At 28.1% G+C, this 12,877-nt stretch overlaps 2 protein-coding genes across 2 annotated transcripts; both read right to left on the reverse strand.

The window, feature by feature from the left end:
* Nucleotides 1-2,158: 2,158 nt before the first annotated feature.
* LOC112683353 (ATP-binding cassette sub-family E member 1) lies at nt 2,159-8,884 on the reverse strand. Its single transcript, XM_025554356.1, has 8 exons — nt 8,676-8,884; nt 8,123-8,570; nt 7,830-8,037; nt 7,536-7,722; nt 7,354-7,475; nt 6,998-7,282; nt 6,381-6,928; nt 2,159-2,294 (listed from the first exon to the last, which is right to left on the reverse strand). The coding sequence occupies exons 2-8, from the start codon at nt 8,549-8,551 to the stop codon at nt 2,247-2,249; spliced, it is 1,827 nt and encodes a 608-aa protein (XP_025410141.1). The 5' UTR covers nt 8,552-8,570; nt 8,676-8,884; the 3' UTR covers nt 2,159-2,246.
* Nucleotides 8,885-10,866: 1,982 nt separating this feature from the next.
* Nucleotides 10,867-12,864, reverse strand: LOC112683316 (probable ATP-dependent RNA helicase DDX47). The gene is made up of 8 exons (XM_025554291.1): nt 12,706-12,864; nt 12,365-12,623; nt 12,133-12,299; nt 11,816-12,052; nt 11,517-11,740; nt 11,294-11,426; nt 11,082-11,210; nt 10,867-11,014 (listed from the first exon to the last, which is right to left on the reverse strand). Exons 1-8 carry the CDS (start codon nt 12,769-12,771, stop codon nt 10,883-10,885), a joined length of 1,347 nt encoding a protein of 448 aa, XP_025410076.1. The 5' UTR covers nt 12,772-12,864; the 3' UTR covers nt 10,867-10,882.
* Between the last annotated feature and the right edge of the window lie 13 nt (nt 12,865-12,877).

A 12,877-nucleotide genomic window follows, 5' to 3' on the forward strand; every position in this document is an offset into this window, starting at 1 on the left:
CAACTCACCGCTATACATCGCACGTAAATGATGACATGAACAAATTTGACAACAGATAATTTTGGCGCGAAATACAAAAAAACAATACATACAGCGCGAACACATGCAGATGGTGATTGAATTTATTAAACAATCCACAAAGGTTATGTTTAATTTACAAAATTCACGATTTGTTTCTATTATTATAATAACGTGTCACTCGAGACCTGCTCGTGTTTGAATGAAACGTGTGGAGTAAAGTTATGGTTTGATTCGTCATGTTGCATTTTAAGGGGCAAATCGTGGGTTTTCAATAGGTTTTATGTTCGCAGGTTGCCTGGAAGGTGTTTTAAAGGGGGATAATGCTTAGAACATACATTTACATCCTACTATTGTTTGAAAAAGTACTGAAAAATACATTTATATTATTAAAATCCCAAAAATATGCATTTAAAATATGAAGCCATAATATATATAAAATAAAAATTGTATTATTTAATTTTGTAAAACTGATCCGTACTAAATTGGATCAATAAAAAAGAATATAGAATTATATTTACATTATGCATAAATATCTGAAATAATAAATAAATAAAGTAATAAAACTTAGATTAGCAATTACTAACTCATGATATAATCTTCACAATAAGCCAATGCTTGTAAAAATATGTATTTCTAGTACAGAAATACACTATGGCAATTAAATGTTATCAATTCTGTCGAATAGATTAAAAATGAATTTAACTATATACAAATTAAAATCTCATACCTTATTTTATATGTACACATTTATCATTGAATTCTCAGTACATAATATATATATATTAATATCATTATTTTAATGATTTATTAATTTAATGAAATTATAGCGCGATATGACGTAATGTATTATAAGGTGGCGTGATTTAACTATATAATAACCTTAATAAAGTAAAAATAGTCAAAAAATAAAATAAAATAATGAGCAAATGCTCCTTTTGCTCCTAGGCCCTGTTCATGTAACAAGGGTTTCAAAGCTACAAATTTTATTTTGCATATTTCGACGTTTTTCCATTTTAAGAGCATTTTTAGTATTATTGGGTCATTTTGTTGGTTTTTAATGCATATTTGTTCGATATACTAAACAAATTCAGACTATTCATAATAAAATCAAAAGACAAATTATTTTTTTGATATTTAAGTAGGTTTATCGGGTTTTTTTTTATACACATTGTCAATCTTTATTTTTCAATTCAGTTTTTATCTTGTCTTAATTTATTATTGACTATGGAACGTCACCAGGGGCGGAGTGGCCGGTCTGGAATTGGAAAATTTCCAGATGGCCTTGTCATTTTATATTAGATTTTATTTACAAAATTGGTAAATGCATTAAAAATATTTTTGTATTAAAACTTTGTTGGTTTTTCACGTTCAATATACTAAACAAATTTAGCCTATGAAAAATAAAATCAAAAGATAAATTATTTTCTTAATATTTTAATAGGTTTATCGGATTTTTCCATATACATGGTCAATCTTTATTGTTCGATTCAGTTTTTATCTTAATTTATTATTGAATGTGGAACGTCACTTGTATTCGGTCAAATAACAAATAATCAGTCGGTTCGTGTACATCGTAGACGTTGCTCGTAGTTAGCGATTTTAATGTATTAAGTAGAGTCTTAAATAATGGCCAAAATAAAAAAATGTATGTCATTTTTGTGCTAAAATACATTATTTAAGGAAAATTTTGGCTATTATTTAGAGCTTATTGTATAGTTTTAAGAGCATTTCAATTCGTGCCCTAATAATCACCAATGCTTTCGTGTAAGAGAGTGATGCATGATAAAATTGCCTAATTAACTATGGAAATAATGACAACTAGGCAATGATATAATTTCCTTCCGCTATTAGGAATTGTTGTCATTTCCTAAATTGTCAACATTTCTGGTAACATACATTTTACTTTGGTGTAGCATCCCCTTAAGCATGATTGAATGTTAATATAAGAGTATGGAAAATAAAACTTTTTTAAACAAAAATGAACTACTCTTGATTCAAAATTACTCAAATTAATTCTGACTAATTACATATTTTATTTGGTGAACGTCATTTTCTGTATATTCATTTAATCATTATTAAAAATCATGTTCGTAATAGAAAGTAATCAATTTATTTTACAAATTACAAAAAAAAAATGTATTAAATTGATTAAATTCATATATTATTTAAATTGTATTCAATTAGATATTTGAGATAGTCTTAATGAAACAACTATTTGTAGTATCTTAATCTTCTAAAAAGAAGTATTGACCTGCTCGCTTTTGTTCTACGTCCTAAAAAAATTATAAATAAATTATTAAATAAATATTCTTATACTAATATTATAAATTAACACGTTAATAATTTCTCTAAGATAAAAAATAATAATTACTATCAAAGATATTTGAAATCAATGGTTAGCCAAAGGGGAACTAAGGGGGCTATAGTTCCTTCTTATGGGTCGTATTTATGTATATGTACTATACTAGTACACTACCATTAATTATAAATACTATAGATCGCTCACTGCCGAGTGAAATTCCCTGCGTGTTCAGTGGCGTTAGCCACTATAAGCATAGGCGGACATTCGGAGGGGGGGATAGACCTCCAAATATTTTAATAGCCCCCCCCCCCCAATATCAAAACTTTGTTAGAAATGTTATTTGTTTTTATAATTCTCTGTTCATTTTTTTGAAAATCGTAAAATAAGAAATAATAAAAAACTATTTACAATAGCATTAACAATACCAATTACATAGTTTGGCTACTTGTGAAAGAAGTTTCAGTGCAATGAAAAAAATAAAAACTTGGCTAAGGACATCGTTGGTTCAAGATAGGTTCAACGATCTTTCAATACTATTTATTAAAGAGATATTTCGAATAATATAAAAAGCGATGATATTTTGAATATCTTTGTTAATACAAATAGAAATTTGCCATTAAAATAAAATATTATTTTTAAATATACGTTATTTAGTGTTTTTTTAATACAATTTAAACATATCTATATTTTTAAAGGCAATAAGTCTTATTTGTGCATGGGAAGGGGTTGTGGGGGCGAAGCCCCTGCGGGTTATTTTACTTTGAATTATTATAGCCCTTTCAAAAATTCAACCAAATGTCCGCCTATGACTATAAGCCACTGTATCGGAAATGAGTACCGGCGTTTTACGTTTGAATTGCTAGTGTGTTTTATTAGTCCCACCCATCAAAGTTAATTTTTGTCACGTAAAATCGGGTACGAAGTGTAGACTGTAAACGCCACGATGTTTATGGGCAATTGTGATTACGCATCGCCCGACTTTTTCACAAATACCTATCTTGTTAATATGAACAATATATTAATATTAATTATAAGGAACCGGATTTATATGCAAATTTATATATGTATTGGAATAAGCTTTTTAAAATCTGATGAGCATTGTCCCTGATTTAGATCTTTCTTATCAAAATAACACTAATTTTATTTTGCATATTTCAACGCTTTTACCTATTAAATGCATATTCAATGCATATTTGTAGTTTTAAGGTATATTTACACCTAACCGTTCCGTGTCCGTTCCGTATCCGTACCGTCCGTTTAGTTTCAGTACTTTGGATTTACACAATACCGTTCCGTGTCCGATCCGCATCCGTTGTCCGTGCCCGTTCAGTGCTGTTCGAACCTATCTTTTGACCTAACGTGCGTTTTACATACCGTGTTTCATTGTTGCTTTGGGTGCTTGAAAAAAATTATAATATGACTAGAAGTGCAGAATCGCTAGAAGATCTAGCTGTACTTGCCTTGCTGCTAATTCTATATGAGAACGAACCATTTCTATAATTTTTTCGTCGATATTGGTATACATGATTTAAATGTAGAAACTCAAGTTTTTGAAAAAACAACTTTTTAAATACTTTAAACTTTAAAATTTTTTTTTAAATTTTACAAATACGTCTCGCGAGTAGGTATGAAAACCGATCAAGCTGTCAGTTGTCACTGACGGATGTTTACATAGTTCCGTATTTTCCATATCCGTATCAGTGAAATCCCCAAAAACATTGTCTCCGACAAATCTAAAATTACGGACACGGATAGTACGGACATGGAACGGATACTGAACGGACATGTGTAAACATGCCCATTTCATAACAAGTAAACAAATTTAAAACGCCGGACACGGAACGGACGGCACGGACACGGAACGGTTATGTGTAAATAGACCTTATAGTGCATATTATTATTAATAGCACATATTACATATTCGTTTTTGTCGTATTTTCACGATCACAGCCACATAATATCGATAAAATTGCGACCGGTTCTTATTTCCAAAGATAAGATTACATACTCATATCATCCAATGCAATAATTCATTTTTTATTAATGTTGGTATTTATACTTTATAGATTGAAAATAAAGAATATTAAATGGCGATAAAGACGACAAAATATTTTAAAAGCTTTTTTTATCCTTTTTTTAATACCGTATTGATTAATGATTATTTTTACATTTATAATATTTGTACATAATTTTAAACAGCATTTTAAATGAATATTTAAGTATAAATTTAAAAATAAATACATATTTTATAGCATATTACAGCATTTTTAGAAGCATATTTTTTGTGCATATAAATCCGGTCCCTATTTATTATTTATTTATTAATTGTTGTGTATATTATTTTTCCATTAATGGAAGCTGATATTCAGTGTTGTACAAAAATAACTAATAAATTATCTAGATGAAATAAATAGATAACACTAAAAATATGTATCTAGATAATAGATAAAAGATAACCATTTTTATCTAAACAGATCGACGACACATTTTATAGGGCCAACATTCGTACTCGGCGTAAATTATAGTTTTTATCAAATTATACAGTTCGTATTATTTTTATTATTAAATATCCATTTTTAAGATCGACTATCCCGAACAACAAATTACATCGAGAGTGAGTCATGCATCAATATCTAACCCACGAAAGACGAATCACGCGTCTCTCGGGATCAGTCGTGATGTCGATGTTGTATAATTTTTATTCTTGTGATACTTTTAAAAAAATAAAACGTCTAGTGGAAAATGTGAATATTATGATTGCAAAAAAAGTGGATACTTTAAACAATTGAGTTTTCATCATTTTCCAATAATATTGTTCGTGCGGGTCACGGGTTGACACGCAAGAGGTTGACAACGAAATGTGATAGCGGTCGGCGATAATGATAATGCGGCGGTCGGTTAAAAAATAAAATATTCATTTTATTGTAGACAAAAATAATACCTTATCGCACTCTATCGGAAATAATTTCCGCGCTGCATATTTTATTTTTTATTACAGTTAGCGATCTATATAATTTATAATCAACGATATAACAATTTAATATTTAAATATTTCAAAACTTGGTGCTAAGTAAATGTTGACGAATAACGGGTATCAGTCTTTGGAAGAAAAGCGTATCAATTCTACTATAATTAGTAATAGTAGCGTAACTGGGAAAAAATCTAGGAGGCAAAATAATTAATTAACCGTGATCAAAATCCTAAGCTCCCTGTTTTAAATATATTTGTATTGTATGTATTTTATAAACTATACAGAATATCTGAAAAATGTATTAAAAATTGAATACTCACTGCTTTGGGCGTCAGTTTTTTTTAAATTTTGATAACATGAAATTGAACAATGTCAACTGACATTTATTAGACATTTTTTAAAGATGTAATTAATAATTATTAACAAATTACAGTAAAAGAATAATTAAGTAAAGAATAATAGAACAGTATAATCTTTTAGACCTTTAGAAAATAAATATTATATAAATAATATTATTATTTAACATATTATAAGATTACATTGTGCTGCGATAGTGTGCTTTAGTGTTTTACTGAAATAATTATAAAAATATATTATATTACATTATTTTTTAACTTATGATAATTCAAATATTTATATTAATGGATTATCTGTGAGGAGACAAAATAATATCTTTGGCCATCTCAAAATTATCAGGGGGGCACTTTCCTCTCTTATCCTCCCATAATTACGCCACTGATTACTACTATATTTTTGGTGGTTATCATGAACGTTGTGGCGACTCTTTTAACAGAATAATTTTATAATCACTATATTATTATTTTAGATCAAATCTATTTTAAAAATATTATAAACACTATTTTAAAATGCTGGGAATACATTCATAAGCTTGGTGGAGAGTGGCTAAAGAGTGAACTCTTAAATCCTCTCATACCTAACCCAAAAAAGTTTTTAGCCCATTCCATTTAAAAATATTGGCTAAACCACTGTTTGAAATATGTTTGCTTATAATAATCTATGATAAAAATAAGCATATAATTTTACATGGGGTCCAACAAGTATACATAATACATTTTTATCACTCACCTTAACAGAATTTGTCTTATTAATCCTAGGTCTAAAATTGTTGGGATCTCTTCTGAATGTAATTCCAAGGAGCTCTAAAAATCTATTCATTCCAGCTAATAATCCTTGAGGAGTATTTGCTGTAGATGTTACTGAAGGTTGACCTTCTAATACAATAACTCGATCTGCTAAATATGTTGCCATAATAAAATCGTGTTCCACAACAAATCCCGTTTTTTTAGCATGTAAAATGAATCGTTTAATAACTTTAGCAGCTACTAAACGTTGTTCAGAATCTAGATATGCAGATGGTTCATCAATTAAATATATATCTGCTGGTTTTCCTAAGCATAGAGCTATAGCAACTCGTTGTAATTCTCCTCCAGATAAGTTTTGAACTTCTTGATCCATGATGTCATCAATTTTTAATGGTTTCATCACTTCTGTTACAAATTGTGGATGAACATAAGCATCTCGAATTTTTTCATGTAAAAGTACACGAACCATACATTGACTCTTAGGACTAATTTTTTGAGGTTTGTAGCTTACATTCAATCTTGGTAGATCAGCTAAAATTTTTTTAATAATTTACTATACTGCACTATTTTTAATTTAATAGTATAATAAAAATCATTAACCTTTTCCACCATCAGGTGCCATTATTCCAGCTAAAAGTTTAATGAATGTTGTTTTGCCAGTTCCATTTTCACCCAATAAAACTAAAATTTCAGAATCTGTAAATTGTCCTGTTTCAACTTTCAAATAAAAGTTGCCTAAAGTTTTTGACATTTCTGGATATTCATAATGGGTCATACGCTTTACTTCTTCTTCAGTGGCACTTTCTGAAACTTTGAATATGAGACTTTCATCTCTAAAACGCAGATTTTCAGTTGGCACAAATCCATCCAAAAATATATTTATTCCTAAAAAAATATGTTAAGTAAATATAAGAATAAATATTATTATAATTAATGTAAATGTAAAAATGTTTTACCTTCACGTACTGAAAAAGGCATAGTAACAACTCCATAGGCTCCAGGCACTCCATAAAGAACACATATATAGTCAGACAAATAATCCAAAACTGATAAATCATGCTCTACTACAATAATATACCTAAATAATAATCATAAAAAACATAACTTTTTTTAAACCTTTTAAAAAAAAACAACTTACTTATCAGGAGCAATTAAGGACCGTATAGTCAAAGCTGCCTTCAAACGTTGTTTAACATCAAGGTAACTGGATGGTTCATCAAACATAAATATATCTCCATTTTGTATACAAACCATAGCACAAGCAAACCGCTGTAACTCTCCCCCTGAGAGTTGTTCAATAGATCTATCACGAATTTTATCCAACTCTATAATTTTAATTTTAAATAAAGTACTTGTAAACTAAAAACTGAACAACTATCTAAGACACTACAGCTTAATTAAGAATTATATTCAATAAATTAGGTGAACATACCGAGGAAATCACATATTTCTTCAATATTATTTCTTTCATTTTTCTTATCCAATAACTGTTGAACAGTACCTTTAACAGCTTTAGGAATTTGATCAACATACTGTGGTTTTATCATAGCTTTTAAATCATCTTCTAAAATTTTAGTAAAATAATTTTGTAACTCTGATCCTCTAAAATGATTTAATATTTCAGACCAATCAGGTGGATCCTATAAACATTTTAAAAATAATATAAGTTATTCTTATACTTAAGATAGAAAGAAAAGTATTAGTTTAATAATACATTTTACTCACAGAAAAACGCCCAAGATTAGGCTTTTGTTTGCCTGCAAGTATTTTTAGTGCTGTAGATTTTCCAATACCATTAGTCCCAACCAAACCTAACACTTCACCCTGCCTTGGTGTAGGTAATCTATGCAATTTAAAAGAATTTTTAGAATACCTATGGGTTGTATCCTTTTCCAAATTGCTAGGTAAATTAATGATAGTTATAGCTTCAAACGGGCATTTTTTGACACAAATACCACAACCAATACATAATTCTTCTGATATTGAAGCTATTTTATCATTGGGTGTTACTTCTATACACAGCTTTCCCATTCTGACAACTGGACAAGATTTTTTGCATTCTTGACGACATCTTTTAGGTTTACACTTATCGTTGTTCACAATAGCGATTCGGATTTGTTTATCCGTTTCTTCAACTGCTTTATTACGCGGCATTCCAAAAAAATTGTAAGAACTATAAAAAAAAAAAAATAACTTTTAACTATGATCAGAAATTTTTTTCGATATTTCAATATTCAATAATCATGAACTTTCATAATATAGTTGAAGAAATACGTACATATTAATTTTCACTAAAAAATTATACTTTCTTTAATCATCAACAATAAGGTGATTACAAAAATATTTAACAGTTAAATTATAAACACAGTAAATTTATATAAAGTTTAAACACAACCAGAAACCGTTCGCCAAATCTTAGATAAATCCCTGATCGTAGTGTCGTATTGACACGATATTATTTAATTTTTCTAATTCCTAAATGTTTTCTTTTAAAAAAAAAAAAAAAAAACACGTTGACATCGGTAACCTCAATGATTTAAAAACCGAGTTCCAAAGATAATACACTTTTTTGAATATCATAACAAGTTCTTTAAAATTTGATTACTGGATCACGGTTAAAAACACATTAAGAACCACGGTTTTAGAAGGAATGAGTGATTGGCACTTGTGTCCGAAAAATGATAAAGACCTAAGAAATGATAAGGTCGGAAGGAGTCTTCTTAGACTGTGTTTGAAGCCACAGATAAACATATATAAATATATATCTATAAAATTGTTTAAACATCGACATTCGTTGTATCGATACATCCATAGGCGGACCCAGAGTTATACATTTGAGTTTGCCCTGTCATTTTTTGGTTATTTTTCAAAATAAAAAGAGGAGGCTATAAACACGTACGTGTAGACCGTGTTATGATTTGAATTCTAAAAATAAAGGCTTTGTTTATGATGTAAAATAACGATTGGTAAAAAATACACGTAATTATTATTTCAGACTTATTTTGAACACTTGCAGTATTACTTACAAAAAACTAAAATTTAATTAATGTGTATGCACATATATTTATAATTGTAATTATTCAATTTTTTTATTCACATTAGGGTGTGCCAAAGCACACGCCGTAGAGCCTCCTATAGATACATCGATTTTTAAAATATCGATTAAAAGAATATTATTAATTTTATAAAGAATTCAATATAAGTAATAAATACTATGGATTCACGCACAAAGAAATTAATCGGATGATCATGTTTTCTTGTTGAGAATGAAAACAAAAACGATCGATATTCGGGTAAGATGCTAGCATAAATTAGACTAAATTTATATTTAATCTAATCTGTGGAGCAAGCATTGATGCTGGTTGAAGGTCTTGGTCATCGTTATGCACAATTATAATGAAGGCGACAGTGATGCCACAATATCATAGTCTTAACCATTATTCTTGTAGTCAACAATTAAATATTTTCATATATAAACTAAATATAAAAAAAATTTAAATCGTTCTATAATTTTAGTATCAACTTACAAATTTTAAACACCCACTACAATTTAAAAAAGAAAATTAATACTTAGCAAAATAATTAATAGCATTTTTGTTAGAATATTATTAAAATTAGGTATCTGGTATTTAATTACTAGGGATACAAAATAAATGAATTATAACAATAATAGCTGTTATGGACAAACAAAATCTTAGCCCTTACTGTTATTATTATATAGAATGACCACATAACTAATATTAAAATAACATATAAAGGGTTAGTTATGTCATTTGCAGAAGTCTCGAGGCCAATCACTCAAGCATACAAATTATCAAATATATTAGACACTTAAAATAAAACATATTTTAGCAGACAGAGGGAATTTAACGCAACATGTATAAGACAATTATAAAATACTAATTGGAACAAATATTAAACTGTATCCAGGTCAATCGTGTTCTCTTTTCGAGAAGATCACAGTTTAATACAAGAACGAGGTATTAAGGGGGATCCTATTAGACCAATATTCATATGTTTCTAGTCCAATTGTAGCAAGTACTTTCATGCCAGATAACTAAATAAATTAAATGTTTGGACTTAGAATTATTTTACAACTAGTACTTTGTACTTTAAACAATAGTTGTTACTTGTTGAATAGTAAAATATTAAATTTCTAAGGTCATGTATTTCATTAAAAAAAAAAAATCTCACTGGTAACAAGAACAAATTAATAAAATATCAAATAGAAGACAAAAAATTTTTTACAGCAGTGACATAATTAAAGATAAGTAAAAAGTTTTTTAGGTAAATCAAAAAAAAACTACTAGGATTTTCATAATTTAATTTGAATGTAAATTGAATATTAGAAAAATCTAGTTTAACATACATTTTTATTAAGACTTTTTTTATTATTTTACCTAGTTTTTAAAATAAAAACTATCAATAATGAAAAAACTTTTATTTATTGCAAAATCAGTTTTATAAAAAAAGTACAAACATTTTTTATTTCTTTTTAAATTTTTTGGATTTATTTCCTTTGTGTTTACTAATATTTTTTCTTCTAACACCCATTGCACCTTCTTCATCATCGTCAAGTGTTCTCTTTCCTTTTTTGTCACCCAAATCTTTCATATTCTGTTATTTTACCAAAAATGCAAAGTTAAAATACAAATAAAAAATTTAAAAATCTATTATTACCCACCATCTTAGCAAGTCTTTGTGCTTCAGACACACGTTCTTGTAGACACATCACTTCATCATCTTCAACATGATATAGTGGCAATTTTTTACTAATAAGTTGTTCTATTCTTTGATACAACTCAATATCATACTAAAAATAAGTATTAGATTTTAAAATTATAAATAAATTATAATTACTTAATATTTAGTAATTAAATAATTCAAATGTCATACTTGGGTTACAAAAGTAATAGCTTTTCCTGATCTCCCTGCTCTAGCTGTTCGCCCTACACGATGAATATAATCTTTACTATGTGTTGGCATATCAAAATTAATTACTACATCAACATGTGGAATATCTAAACCTCTGAATTATAATAAAAAATTAATAATATTATGTTATAATCATAAAAAACAATTTATTATTTTATTATCTTATTTAAATAAATATACTAACCTACTAGAAACATCAGTTGATATAAGTATTGATCTAGATTTTGATTTAAATTTATTAAGTGCAGCCAATCGCTTATTTTGAGTCATTTGTCCATGTAATGGTATAGCATCTAATCCTAAATTTCTTAATAGCAAAGCTACACGTATAGTACTATTGCAAGTAGCCATAAATACCATAAATGAATTACCAGCCATTTCATTTAATATGTGTACTAAATATACATCCTACAATTTTTTATTTTATAATATATAAATAAAATCGGAAGTTAAAATTTACTTTCAATATTTTATAATGCATACTTTATATTTAACCGGAATAAAAATATAATATTGATGCAGTTGTTCAACTGTTTGGAATTTAGTAGATACTTCTACTCTAACAGGATCAACCAAAGATGCACGGTGAAGTTTTTGTACTTTTTTTGTCATTGTGGCAGAAAATAAAAATGTTCGTCTCTCACGAGGTATGACTTTTAATATTTTATCAACTTCCTCTTCAAAATCCATATTCAAAATTCTATCAGCTTCATCCATTACCTATACATTTTAAGATTCAAAAATATTATAAAAAATGTTTAAAAGGCATAAAGTATAAATAAATATATATATTTACTTACAAGTACTTTTAAATTTCGTAAACTAAATCCTTTAGTATTTTCAAGATGATCAACAAGACGACCTGGAGTCGCAATGATAATATGAGGTTTCTTAGCCAACATCAATGATTGAGCCATCATATCCATACCACCAACAATAACGGCGCATTTTACACCAATATTTGATCCTAATAATAGAATAAAGCATAAAATGCTTACTTAAAAATTAATTAATATTTTAATTAGTATTTACCTAATGCTTCTATTTGCTCAGATATTTGGAAAGCAAGTTCTCTTGTGGGTGTTAAAATAAGAGCAAAATATCGCTGAGGATTTTCTAGTAATGCTTGTAAAATAGGAATAGCAAAAGCGCCTGTTTTTCCAGATCCAGTCTCAGCTAAGCCAATTATGTCTTTGCCTTGCAATGCAACTGGAATAGCCTCTTTCTGTATTTTAGTAGGATTTTTCCATTTTAATGATTCACAAGTTTCACATAACACATCTGTTACACCCTGTAATTCAATAATTGATCGTGAAAATTGTTGAAAAGACATTTATTCCAAATATGTTTGGTAGTTTTCATAAATTACTTACTAAATCCTTAAACGTGATGGCTACTTCTACGTCGGCCCCTATCTCTGATTCTTCAACAGTGCTCATCTCGCTGGTTAATTTCCACTAAGGAACAACGTGCTAATGATTGCTAAATAGTTGTGGTATTGTTTTCTTATTTAATGATAAGATGATTGTGATAAGAGAAGAAAAT

The sequence above is a fragment of the Sipha flava genome, unplaced genomic scaffold, assembly GCF_003268045.1.
Source record: "Sipha flava isolate LNK unplaced genomic scaffold, YSA_version1 224_pilon_pilon, whole genome shotgun sequence".
In the NCBI taxonomy this organism is placed as follows: Eukaryota; Metazoa; Arthropoda; class Insecta; order Hemiptera; family Aphididae; genus Sipha; species Sipha flava.

What these genes read in the sequence shown, in the direction of transcription:
- LOC112683316 (XM_025554291.1), bottom strand. Translation starts at nt 12,771, where the DNA reads ATGAGCACTGTTGAAGAATCAGAGATAGGGGCCGACGTAGAAGTAGCC. An exon ending in TGAGCAAATAGAAGCATTAG is followed by an intron (nt 12,300 to 12,364) that starts GTAAATACTAAT and finishes TTCTATTATTAG; the next exon opens with GATCAAATATTGGTGTAAAA. An exon ending in CTATTACTTTTGTAACCCAA is followed by an intron (nt 11,211 to 11,293) that starts GTATGACATTTG and finishes ACTTATTTTTAG; the next exon opens with TATGATATTGAGTTGTATCA.
- LOC112683353 (XM_025554356.1), bottom strand. Translation starts at nt 8,551, where the DNA reads ATGCCGCGTAATAAAGCAGTTGAAGAAACGGATAAACAAATCCGAATC. An exon ending in GCCTTTTTCAGTACGTGAAG is followed by an intron (nt 7,283 to 7,353) that starts GTAAAACATTTT and finishes ATATTTTTTTAG; the next exon opens with GAATAAATATATTTTTGGAT. An exon ending in GGCACCTGATGGTGGAAAAG is followed by an intron (nt 6,929 to 6,997) that starts GTTAATGATTTT and finishes AAAAAATTTTAG; the next exon opens with CTGATCTACCAAGATTGAAT.